Here is a 12,484-nt window from a genome sequence, read left to right on the forward strand (position 1 = left end):
ACAGGTCACCTCTTTTTCAATGTGTCACTTCCCTTATGTGTCAGGAGTGCAATAGTACTGCAATAAAGACCCCGATGCTGAGAAAGATTGAGAGCAGGAGGAGAAGGGGGCAACAGAGGATCAGATGGTTGGATCGCATCACTGATTCAATGGACATGAGTTTGAGCAAACTCTGGGAGACAGTTAAGGACAGGGAAGCCTGCCATGCTGCAGTTCATGAGGTCACAGAGTCCGACATGACTTAGTGACCAAACAGCAACAAAATGAACATATAGGTTTGGGTTTGGTGGAGCTGAATCTGGCTCATGGATGAGCCACTTGGAGGTGTATAAACCTCAGACTCCTGATCTGGGTGAAGCGGCGGGGGTAATCCCTGCCTTGGCCAGAGCACAGGTCAAGCAGCTAGTGCTTGGCACATGGTAAATGATGGTTCCAGCACATCAGGGGATGTGGGTGCCGTAGGCGCTGCATTTCCCAGTCCCTCGTTTCTCTGTGGTCCCCTAGGGTGTCCCAGTCACCATAGTACATGAAGTGGAGAATGCCTGGAAGACTGGTAGGGGTGAAACAGAACCACCAAATCATCCTTGCCTCCTGGAGACCTGGGAAGCCTGGGTGAGTGTGGTCTGGGGCTCAGCCCCTACCCTGCTCACTGCCCTTGCATCACTGCCCAGCCCTGCATCCCCAGCCTAGCTCAGGGCCCTGGGACTCCCCTTTGGGACTTCCCTCTTCCCCAGCCCCGGCCTCAGCTGCCATGGCAACAGGTACCAGGGTGACAAAGGAGGTTGCTGGGTCCTGCTTCCTTCTGGTCCTGACAAGGAAGCTTTTCAGGCCTCAGAGATTGCACTGCTCTGCACCCACCTGGCTGTTTTCTGCGTTCTCACTCAGGTTGAGCTCAAACTCCCAGCCCTGCCAACAGGACCATGTGTACCAGCCTGACCACTTGTGAATGGAAGAAAGTCTTCTATGAGAAGATGGAGGTGGCCAAGCCAGCTGACAGCTGGGAGCTCATCATAGACCCCAACCTCAAGCCCAACGAGCTGGCTCCTGGCTGGAAGCAGTATCTGGAGCAGCATGCCTCAGGCAGGTAAGAGGTGGGGTGTGAAGGGCTGTGGGGAGCCCTGTGGCACAGCCCTGGGGGCACCTTCCAAGAGGAGGCAGACATGCATGGAGCCCCATTCTAGGGTCAACTCAGGTTAGAGGTTAGAGGACAGAGAAGGAACTGCCAGGTGGGTCGAACCAGCTTTGATTCTAATCCCAGCTATACCACTAACTCCCTGAATGCTCCTAGCAAGTTGTATTCTGTCTCTAGGTCTGCATTTTCCATAGTAAAGAGCTGTGATTCTTCAATGCTCCTGCAGTCTCTGACATTTTAAATGTTTTCACATGTTCCTGATTTCTTAAAGATTGGTAGGAACAAAGCGGAGGCAGCCATGTGGTCCATTGGGGAAAGCCTTAGCTCTTTCTGGTCCTAGGTCTGTGCAGTCAACTCAATGAAATCAGATATGAATACAAAAGCATTTATTGTTCACCTGCTAAGCTCTAGAAACTGGCTTTGAAGCTAACAACTGTGAATTTGGGCAAATCCTTTTCCCTGTGTAGTTTCCGTTTTCACATTTGCAAAACCAGAGAGTGGGCCTGAAGTGATCAATCAAATCTCTTCCAGCTCTTTTACCTACGAGTCTATGACAAAAAGATCTTTGGGCAGGAGTTCAGTAGGTCCTCAGTGACTTCCCTGGTGGCTCAGATGGTAAAGCATCTGTCTACAATGCGGGAGACCCAGGTTCCATCCCGGGGTTGGGAAGATCTGCTGGAGAAGGAAATGGCAATCCACTCCAGTACTATTGCCTGGAAAATCCCATGGACAGAGGAGCCTGGTAGGCTACAGTCCATGGGGTCACAAAGAGTTGGACATGACTGAGTGAATTCACTTCACTTCACTTCACTTCAGTAGGTCCTCAGGGCACAGCATCGCATACGGTATAGGAGCTTCATGTCTTTCATACAGCAAGGGGTCCTTGGGTCAAGAGGACACATGCATCTGAAGTCCACTTGCCTCTCCCTCTTCTAGATCACGGTTGGGGTTGGGGCCAACAGAATGCCCTGCCCAAACTGCCTCAAGCTCATCTCCAGGGTTGATGTGGGACTCTTCCCTGGGTGGTGGCTGTGTTCTGGGGGTGTAAACAGAACCTGGACACACAGCCTGGGCTGTTCACACATGCTTGCTTGCCTGTGGAGTTCCTTGTGGCACTGGGGGTGGGACAGAAGGAGGCAGGCTATGGGTGGAGAGCTTACACTTGAACTCCTTCCCCCAAACCTGCAAATATTAGCATGATCCTGACTAGGACCAAAGACAGAGAGGCAGGGGTTGATTGGCTCATTTCAACTTAAACCCCCGCAAGACACATCTGATGGGCACCTGTTATCGGCTGCGCCCCAGCTCCATCTCTGACTAGCTGTGTGTGTGCAGAGGGCTCTCTTTCTGTGAAATGAAAGGCTGACTAGATGATCCAAAGTTTCCCTCCTCCTGGCTCCAGTACTTTGAGATATAAGACCTGAGGTCTGGCTTGAGGGAGGGGAAAGATCTCCGGATTGGCTTGATTTTAAAAGGTGCAGAAGGAGGAGACTGACAATGTGAAGCTCTGAGTTGGCAAGTGGGAGGGGTGGAAGGGCTGGAAACTCAGGTGCAGGGGCCCAGCAGGTTGGAGGCTGAGCCCCACAGGCTTGTGGCTCCTCTCACCTCAGGGCTCAGCTGGTCCTACTCCTGGCTTCCAGTTGGCCTCAGGCGGTGTTGGAGAAGCATCACCCTTGTGCATATTCTGCACAGAGACTTGCCCTACCTATAAGTGTTGGGACTCAGTAACCCTGCTGCCAAGCAGCTCTGGCCTAGCACGGGGAGGCAGGATGGAGGCGGACACTCCCTGCTGGCTCAGGGCCAATGAGGACACTCTGGCCTGCCAACCGTGCCTCAGGCTGCACTGGATCCTGTGCTGCGCTTGTGCTGTCTGTGGGCCCTAGGGTTTGGGGCCATGCTTGGCTTCATTTCCATTCCACAGTCTGGGCTGCGTGGTGCTTGGCATCACAGTAGGTGCTGTGCAGGACCTGTTGGACTGAACTGAGTTCTTCATCAGAGGTCCTTCAGGGCTATTTACAGGGGTCTTGGAGAGGGTCAGCAGTGAGGGCAGACACAACTCAGTGGACCCAAGACTGCCATACCGCCTCAGGGACAGGGCCCTGGAAGAGCTCTATCTCAGGGATGGAAGGAATTGCCACTGGTGGTAATGAGTTCTCTGTCATTGAAGGTGTGCAAGCATTGGGGAGAGCTGAGATGAAGCCTAAGCCATATGAGTCCCAGGCCACTTCCCTTGTATTTCCTGAGGCCAAAACCCAAAGGGGCCTGGTTAGACAAAGCAGCCAGTGTGTATATAAATGTGATGTGTATATGTGTGTGGAGGGCCTGTGTGTACATAAATATGCATGTGTGTATATGTGTGTGGAGGGGTATGCAAACCAGGATACACCTTCCAACCTCTGCTGCAGCCCTGGATTGGGATCTAAGGATGATCTGTCAAGGGACAGGAGAGTGCGCTTTGTGAAGGTGCATGGACCAAATCTATAGTCTTCCACCTGCTGGCTCATCTCACCCATCCGCCTGCCTGTCCTGTGAATTCTCTGTGTTCTGTGTTTGAGACAGCTAGAGGCAAGTCTTTGCCCCACAGCAGACAGGATGCATGAGTGAGATGTGTGGTCATCCCCTTTATCAGAGTCATGAGAGGGATGAGCAGAAGGATTCTTATTGGACACAATTATCCTGCATTTCACAGATGAAAACATAAGGTCCAGGCTGGCAAGAGTGACCCTGGGCAGCATCCAGACCCATGTCAGGCCAAGGGAGGGTACACAGGAGGTAGGCTGGAGAACAATGCTGGAGGCCAAATGGCTCCAGTGTCTGGCTTATGAGGATGCTGTCCTAGGCCCAGGAGTTCTCCAAGAGGAGGCGGAGACGCAGGCTCAGGCACTAATGTACCCAGGGGACTGTAAACACTCCACCTTGACTTCCAGGCCCAGGCACCCAGTGCCCTTCCTTTCCAGTCTCCTCCAGGAGGGCTGTCTGGAAGGGAGGCCCACCTTGTCCATCCCTGTCTCTCTTCCCCGCAGGTTCCACTGCACCTGGTGCTGGCACACCTGGCAGTCAGCCAACGTGGTTATCCTCTACCACATGTACCTGGACCGCGCCCAGCGGGCGGGCTCAGTGCGCATGCGCGTCTTCAAGCAGCTGTGCTACGAGTGCGGCACGGCGCGGCTGGACGAGTCGAGCATGCTGGAGGAGAACATCGAGAACCTGGTGGACAACCTCATCACCAGCCTGCGCGAGCAGTGCTACGACGAGGACGGCGGCCAGTACCGCATCCACGTGGCCAGCCGCCCGGATAGTGGGCCGCACCGCAGCGAGTTCTGTGAGGCCTGCCAGGAGGGCATTGTGCACTGGAAGCCCAGCGAGAAGCTGCTGGAGGAGGAGGCAACCTTCTCCGGTGCCTCCAAGTCAAGGGCCCAGGGGGGATCCGGCTACAACTTCTTCTCCCTTCGCTGGTGCCTCTTCTGGGCCTCCCTCTGTCTGCTCATTGTCTATCTGCAGTTCTCCTTCCGAAGATCGACCTTCCTTTAGTGCAGCTGGTTGAGGGTGGGGGAGGGCTCGTGGGGGTGAGAGTGGGGATGCAGGGGGTGCAGTTCTGTTCCTGCTTGTGCTACAGATTCAGTTTATGACGCTGGACAGCCCAGTTACCTCTCTGGACCTCAGTTTATTACCCTGCAGAATGAAAGTTGCTCCAGGAGGTATTTAATAATCCTTCCATTAAAACTCACAGTGATGGGGGCATGGGGAGAAGGGTCTAAGGTGGATTTAGAACTCTCTCCAGGTCTGGTGTTAGTACTTATCTCACAGGGGGCAGCCCCTCCCTCCACCTCCATCTCTACCCCTAATTCTGCTTCATTTCCATATTCCATATCCCCTTAGGACCCCCTTAGGTCCAGTCTTGTCCCTGCCTGATTCTCAAGGTCATCTTCAGTTGCTTCTGAGCATCCTACCATGGTTCCCTTTGGGGCGGGCTGTGGCTCCACCTGACGCATCTTCAATCAATATTCAATGTGTCTTCACCCTGTCCCTCTCCTGGAGAGCCAGTTCCCACCATTCTGAAAGACACCATTTTTTTTTTTTTTAAACTCTGATGCTAGAGCCTGCTTGGCTGGAATTATTTAGAACTGCACTGTTCAATACTGTTAGTCATTAGCCATACGTAGCTAAGGTTAAATTAATTAAAATAAAATGAAAAATTCAGTTCCTCAGTTGTACCAGCCATATATCAAGGACTTAGTGGCTAGTGGTACTGTGCAGATATAGAACATGTTCACAGAAACTTCTACTGAATAGTATTTGTCTAGAATTTGGAATTCGCATGTCAGTGTATGTGGTCTCATAAAATAAGAGGTGGGTACAGGTTTAAAGTATCTGCAGTCTGAAGCCTTCTGGGGACAGGGACAGGTGGTGGGGTACAGATACACAAATAAATATGTATCTTCTGCGCTCTGTCAGTTGACTGGAATTCTTGAATCCCAGTGTTCCCTAAATTTATTTCCTGGGAAGGAGGCCTTGTAAACGTTCACCGCAAGTGATGGCTCTGTGTGTGTGTGTGTGTGTGTGTGTGTGTTGGTTTGGACTTGGGAGAATGTATTCCTGTGCTCTGTAGTATGTGAGCTGTGGCACCGCTGTTTACATGTGATGCAGTATGATGTGTGATATTGTCATCCTGTATGGAAATACCTTGTAGAAGAGTCTATAGCTGTTCTAAATGCTGGGGACGCTGAGGGAAAGGGCAGGTGAGGCAGATCTGGGGATGTGACTCCTCCAGGTGACAGTGGGGCTGTGTACCTCCATTTAGGGCAGGCAATGACCAGGGGACACACGAACAGTGGAGACAGCACCTGTCTGCCGGCCTCTCCCCCTTGCCCAGTCCACGAGATTGCCCCCTGAGGGTGAACGCATTTGCTTTATCTGTCCTCTCAGGCATAGCTGTGACTTGGATGATTTGATTCATGATCTGGTATCAGATAACCCTCTGCTTATTATTATCTGGAATAGGAAAAGAAACACTCTGAGTAGTTTCGTGACAGTCACACCTTTCTATAGCTCACCTTTAGAGCTTCTGCCCCAAGTGGGGCCTGCAAACTGAAGATGGGAGTTCAAGGTAGGGTGTTTGTCTGGACGTGATTCCAGAGATGGGCTGCTGTGGACACAGTTGTCACCTGTACACTTATGTGCAGGCTGGCTTTACCCTTCTCTGGCTCTGGCAGAGGGCTTCCAGTGACTTGTCCAGATTCCTGCATGGACCTGCAGGAGCAGAGAGCCAGGCTGTCTGGGGAAATCGACATGTCTTCAACTGGGTGCAGTAGAGGCACAGGAAAAGTTCAGGCTGGTGCATTTGTAAACTAGCGGGCATGTGGGGTTGTATTCACCTCTTCCAGTCACAGAGGAGGCTCAGCTGGGCCTGGGCCTCTGCAGAGCATGTGCCTCAGGGGTGTTGCTCAATCGCAGACACGAGGTGGCTTCTGGGAAGATGAACATGGCAGTCCAGGAATCATGAGGTTTCCTGAGGTCTCCAACTGTTCCCAGCTCGATAAAGCAGCACCAGCAGCATCTATTACTGAAACTGTGGTGTGTGAGGTTAGGGCTAGACTGCTGAGATTGTGTCAGGGGGAATGTCAGGCCTCAGGTGGATCAACAAAGGTAGAGCCTCTGAGGTGGGCCTGGGGACTGAAGAGCCACTAAAAATGGAGTGGGGATGAGGGGAATAGAGCAGGTGGAATGAGACGAGATCTGGGGAAAATTCGAGGAGGTGAACGTCTTCTCCTTTAGCAATCCCTTCTTTTCAGTATTGTAAGTACACCTGTATCTTCTTCATATTTAACTCAAATGAAACTTCCCCAACTTCACATCCCCTCTAACTACTACCAGGTATTTTAAAAAATTCCCTCAAAGACATGTTTCTCAAAGAGTAGATTATATTTGTCCTCCTTAATTCTTGGGAGTCTCATTTCCATGTCCTTAAAACTGTCACCCTGCACCCCATTGCCAAACCATCTCTGTCTCACTGCTGCCTTTTGCTCTCCCTCCTTGAAGGTTCCAGGTCAGCATTTGCTCCTTAGTCTCCTATCTCTGTTTCCATGGCATTCTTTCTCTCAGCATCCCTTACATTCCCCGGGATTCTCTCGCTCTGCTGATTTTCTATTATATACAACCCCCATGATTTAGGTTTTCACTACATATGAACTTCTGGCTCTTATCGATTCTCTAACAATTTCTACTGAACTCCAGATCTCCAGATGAATTGACCTTTCCACCAGGAGTTGCCTCAGCATGACCAAAGCTGATCTCATCATTCTGCCATCCAAATTTGCTCCTCCTATTTTAGAAATCTGGTATTTATCTCCTGACCTCTTGTACCACCCTTCCCCACCCTGGACAAATTGGTCACCATGCCCTGTTGATTGCTCTTCCCAAGTACCTCCAGGGTTGATCTTCTTGCTTTTCTTCCTGTTTACTGCTACCTGAACTCATCATTTGTATGCCTTGCCTCTGTAGTCTCCTTCATTATCATCATGACTGGAGCCTCCCCCACAGCCCATAGCCCACCCTCCACACTACCACTATCTGGGGTAACTTTCTAATAATCTACATGGTTGAGTCATTCCCTTGCTTACCCTCTTTCCTGCTAATGGATGAAACTCTCATTAGCCAGCCACACCTCATTTCCAGATACTCATAACACATATCATTTACTGAGGAGGACTCAAGAAACACTTGCTGTTATAATCATTTGCTGTGTGTGAGGCGCTGTGCTAAGCCCCGGGAGAGGCCAGGACCTCACCCCTTGAAGCCACCTCTGCTACTGCATTTTGCATATTGTCACCATTTGCATGTGTGCCTGTCCCCCACTGTCTCTTGCTTTTCATCCCCAGGACCTGACACAAAGTCACTGCTTAATCAGGATGGTTGACTGACTAAATTCTTGTCTTGTTGCTGCAATATTCTCTACCACACCTTTGTTCCCACCGAGAGCAATCCTGTGCGTTTCATGTATTGTGATACCCCAGCTGGAAGTGAAGGGAATGCAGACTTCATGTCAGCTAGTATTTCTAATCTCCCCTTAGTAACAGCCCGTGAACTAGGCACTATGATTATCCACACTTCCAGGGGGAAAACAGGCTTAGTGAGATGTCTAGTTTGTGAGCTGGTTTGTTTGTTACAGAACCCAGGATTCCAAGAAATAAAGATCTAAATAAGCCCATTTGGCCTCAATATATTATATTTATTATATACATTGAGACTCAGCTCAGATCCTGGACAAAGACCACAGCACTTTGCCAGAGGGCAGAGGCACCCACGAACATTCGGATGACAGCCGGACCTGAAGGTGGCGGAGCGGGGGTAGGGTGGGTGGGGAGTCAGAGTCCGAGTTCTAAAACCTGGAAGCAGAAATGTCTGAAAAATGTGCAAAAATTGACTGCTAGTTTGGCTGACAAGAGGTTTAGGAGAGAACTTTCTCAGATACTTGGTGTGAAATTAACCCTGTGGGCACAGACGTTTGTCCCTGTGACGGGGAGTGGATATTTGTTCCTCATCTCTCATGAAGCCCATGTGGCCTGTCAAAAGAGGCTGTCTTCTTCTTGTTTCTTTATTAATTCTTTTATGCCTGTAACGGCATCTGTGTTATAGGTGTTGCAGGAAGTCCATGCACTATAACCCCTGTGTGTCTCTTTCTGCTATTTTCTCACCACGAAGTCAGTATATCTGGCTTTCATTAATTGCTGGTTGGCAGTTGTTTGCAGAGTATCTGATGAAGAGGACAGTGAGGCATGGAAAAAAATTTGTGCAAAGACTCAGGATCTCTAGGCACTAGTCTAACAGCACAGTGGAGTGAGTCAATGCAGACCCATTACCAACCCAGGAAAGACTGCATGGAGTATATCCTATGATTATACAACTGTTATCCTTCCATTTTCATCCATAAGTCAACATCTGTCTGCTCTGGTCTGTTTCACTCCTGGTAGTCCTAAGTTCTTGGGTCACAAAGATAATTAGACATAGTTGCTAACTTGGAGGGCTCACAACGTGTGCTAGTCAGTGCTAGGAAAGGGACAATTTTAGTCATACCTGGGGATAAGGAGTTAGGGATGGTTTCTTAGACCAGTCATGCAGGGGTATATTTTGTAGAAGTGGTCAGGGAATCAAGGGTGGATCTCAGGGAGCTAAGGGTATCCCATGCTGAGTGAACAAAAAAGAACACCCATGGACTTCCCTGGTTATTCAGTGGTTGACAATCCACCTGCCAGTGCAGGGGACACAAGTTCAATCCCTGCTCCAGGAAGATTCCACATGCCTTTGGGCAACTAAGCCCATGCATCACAACTACAAAGCCTGAACTCTAGAGCCTGTGAGCCACAGCTACTGAAGCCTAAATGCCGTAGAGCTCATGCTCCCTAACAAGAGAAGCCACCTCAGTGAGAAGCCTGCACACTGCAGCTGAAGAGTAGCCGCCACTTGCCGCAGCTAAAGAAAAGCCCGAGCGAGGCAACAAAGACCCAGCACAGCCAAAAATAAGTAAATAAATTATAAAAAGCAAAAGGGAGACCTAGAGACAGAGCTTGGAGAAGGCAATGGCACCCCACTCCAGTAGTCTTGCCTGGAAAATCCCCTGGACAGAGGGGCCTGGTAGGCTGCAGTCCATGGGGTCGCTAAGAGTCAGACACGACTGAGCGACTTCCCTTTCACTTTTCACTTTCATGCATTGGAGAAGCAAATGGCAACCCACTCCAGTGTTCTTGCCTGGAGAATCCCAGGGACGGGGGAGCCTGGTGGGCTGACGTCTCTGAGGTCGCACAGAGTTGGACACGAATGAAGTGACTTAGCAGCAGCAGCAGCAGCAAAGACAGAGCTTATTTTACCCTCAGGAAGAATAAGCAACCAGCTACCAGAAGAGGGCAGGATGGAGCCCAAGAGGAAGCTAGACACCCTGGCTAGAAAGAGGCAGAAAAGCGAGGGTTGGAGTTGGGTAAAGACAGCTCTTTTGGCTCAAGTAAGGAGTGAGAGCAAGGAGCATGAGAGACATTTTATTACCATTTTTAGAACTTGTCTTTAAAAGCAAATATAAAAAAAATAGTGCTAAACCGTAATCCTACCCTTGTGTCTTCTAGAAACATTTGAATGCCTACATATTTTATCTTAGGTGCCTCTATGTATTAAAGTAGCATTCAGTTTTCCTCCTCATTCTGATCTTTCTCCATCCATGTTTTCTTCTCACTCAAGGAGCTAGAATAGCCTCATTTCTTATCTTTAGATACAGCAATAAATGATCTCTTCAGGTGCACTGTAGGTAATGAGAATCTGGGCTGCAAGTCACAAAAGTAACAACTTTGCTCAAACAACACAGAAACCTTTGTTTATTCAATGTTGAAAACAAAGTCAATTAACTAATTTAATTATCAGTGAAAGTAGCAGTTTGTTTCTGGTCCTAATTGTTCATGTTTTTTTAATTCAGTTGAGAACAATGGAGTACAGCTGATTTTCCATTTTGCTTTTTTATTCCTTTCTGTTTGTTTCTACACTGAAGTTGAATTACCTTCTTATGATTTAAATATGCATATATCCACATTCTTTATATGCATTTAGTAGATTCATTAAATAAAAATAAATGTCCCTGATAAAATAAAATATCTAAAACTTTGCATTATGTATGCATATGTGTGTGTTCATATATCAAAGTGTTTGCATAAAAGATGAGTAAGAGAAAAACACCCCTGGGAGCCAGCCTGGCATTCACAGATGGCCCTAGTGCTCTCCTGTTGAGCATAACTCCACAGAGCAGCAGTTTCAGACTAGACTACTCTGGTATGATGCTAGATCAAGGCAAGCATAAGGGGACTTCCCTAATGGTCCAGTGGCCAAGACTTCACGCTTTCAGTGCAGGGGCCCTGGGTTCGATCCCTGGTCAGAAAACTAGATCTTGCATGTCACAACTAAGAGCCTGAACATGGCAACAAAGATTCTACAATAAAGATGCTACAACTAAGACTCAGCATGGTGAAATAAATTAAAACGACAAAAATAGAAGACCCCTCTGTAGTCTCATTTGAATATGAATAAGAGCACAAACATGGTCTAAAACACAAAAATGACTAACAACCTCCTATTCTGGCGAATGTGATATTGGCTGCTATCTTACCAGTCACAACTTCAGCCTTGTTCCTGTCTGTCTTCTCACTGTCTAGATAGGAGCCATTGAGATTTCTAATCATAAAATTTCCTCCACTTTCTGCCAACATCTAAACCAGAGCAAAGTCTTTTACGTGATCCCCCTCAACCTGACACCAGCCCCAGTGCTAGAATGTGTCCTTTGTAAACTGTCTTGCTGAGATGCTTCATGGTTGCCAAGGGCATTCTCACTCTTTGCAATTCAACTTTGTTCAGTGACACATGTGTTTCTGATGGTCTTTTGGCTGAGGAACATCAGCAAAGAGATGATATATCTCTTCTTTATCCATGGGGTAAACAGATATCTCAATGAACTTAAAAAATAAGACAAAACTGTGCAGAAAAAGATTTTTTCCTGTGAGAAACTTAACTGAGAAAATTAAACAGCTCAGTTCTGTCAGTCCAGTTGCTCAGTGGTGTCCCACTTTTTGCGACCCCATGGACTGCAGCACGCCAGGCCTCCCTGTCCATCACCAACTCCCAGAGCTTGCTCAAACTCATGTCCATTGAGTCAGTGATGCCATTGAACCACCTCATCCCCTGTCATCCCATTCTCCTCCCGCCTTCAATCTTTGCCAGCATCAGGGTCTTTTCAGATGAGTTAGCTCTTTGCATCAGGTGGCCAAAGTATTGGAGTTTCAGCTTCAGCATCAATCCTTCCAATGAACATTCAGGACTGATCTCCTTTAGAATGAACTGGTTGGATCTCCTAGCACTCCAACACCACAGTTCAAAAGCATCAATTCTTTGACACTCAACTTTCTTTATAGTCCAACTCTTACATCCATACATGACTACTGGAAAAACCATAGCCTTGACTAGATGGACTTTGTTAGCAAAGTAATATCTCTGCTTTTGAATATGCTGTCTAGGTTGGTCATAGCTTTTCTTCCAGGGAGTAAGCATCTTTCAATTTCATGGCTGCAGTCACCATCTGCAGTGATTTTGGAGCCCCAGAAACTAAAGTCTGCCACTGTTTCCCCATCTATTTGCCATGAGGTGATGGAAGCAGATGTCATGATCTTAGTTTTCTGAATGTTGAATTTTAACCCAATTTTTTCACTCTCCTCTTTCATTTTCATTAAGAGGCTCTTTAGTTCTTCTTCACTTTCTGCCATAAGGGTGGTGTCATCTACATATCTGAGGTTATTGATATTTCTCCCAGCAATCTTGATTCCAGCT

At 48.3% G+C, this 12,484-nt stretch overlaps 1 protein-coding gene across 1 annotated transcript; it reads left to right on the forward strand.

The window, feature by feature from the left end:
* The first annotated feature begins 920 nt into the window (after nucleotides 1-920).
* On the forward strand, nucleotides 921-4,663 carry RTP2 (receptor transporter protein 2). Its single transcript, XM_006068970.3, has 2 exons — nucleotides 921-1,084; nucleotides 4,156-4,663. The coding sequence occupies exons 1-2, from the start codon at nucleotides 921-923 to the stop codon at nucleotides 4,661-4,663; spliced, it is 672 nt and encodes a 223-aa protein (XP_006069032.3).
* Nucleotides 4,664-12,484: the final 7,821 nt, after the last annotated feature.

This window comes from Bubalus bubalis, chromosome 1 (assembly GCF_019923935.1).
Source record: "Bubalus bubalis isolate 160015118507 breed Murrah chromosome 1, NDDB_SH_1, whole genome shotgun sequence".
Lineage (NCBI taxonomy): Eukaryota > Metazoa > Chordata > Mammalia > Artiodactyla > Bovidae > Bubalus > Bubalus bubalis.

What these genes read in the sequence shown, in the direction of transcription:
- RTP2 (XM_006068970.3), top strand. Translation starts at nt 921, where the DNA reads ATGTGTACCAGCCTGACCACTTGTGAATGGAAGAAAGTCTTCTATGAG. An exon ending in GAGCAGCATGCCTCAGGCAG is followed by an intron (nt 1,085 to 4,155) that starts GTAAGAGGTGGG and finishes TCTTCCCCGCAG; the next exon opens with GTTCCACTGCACCTGGTGCT.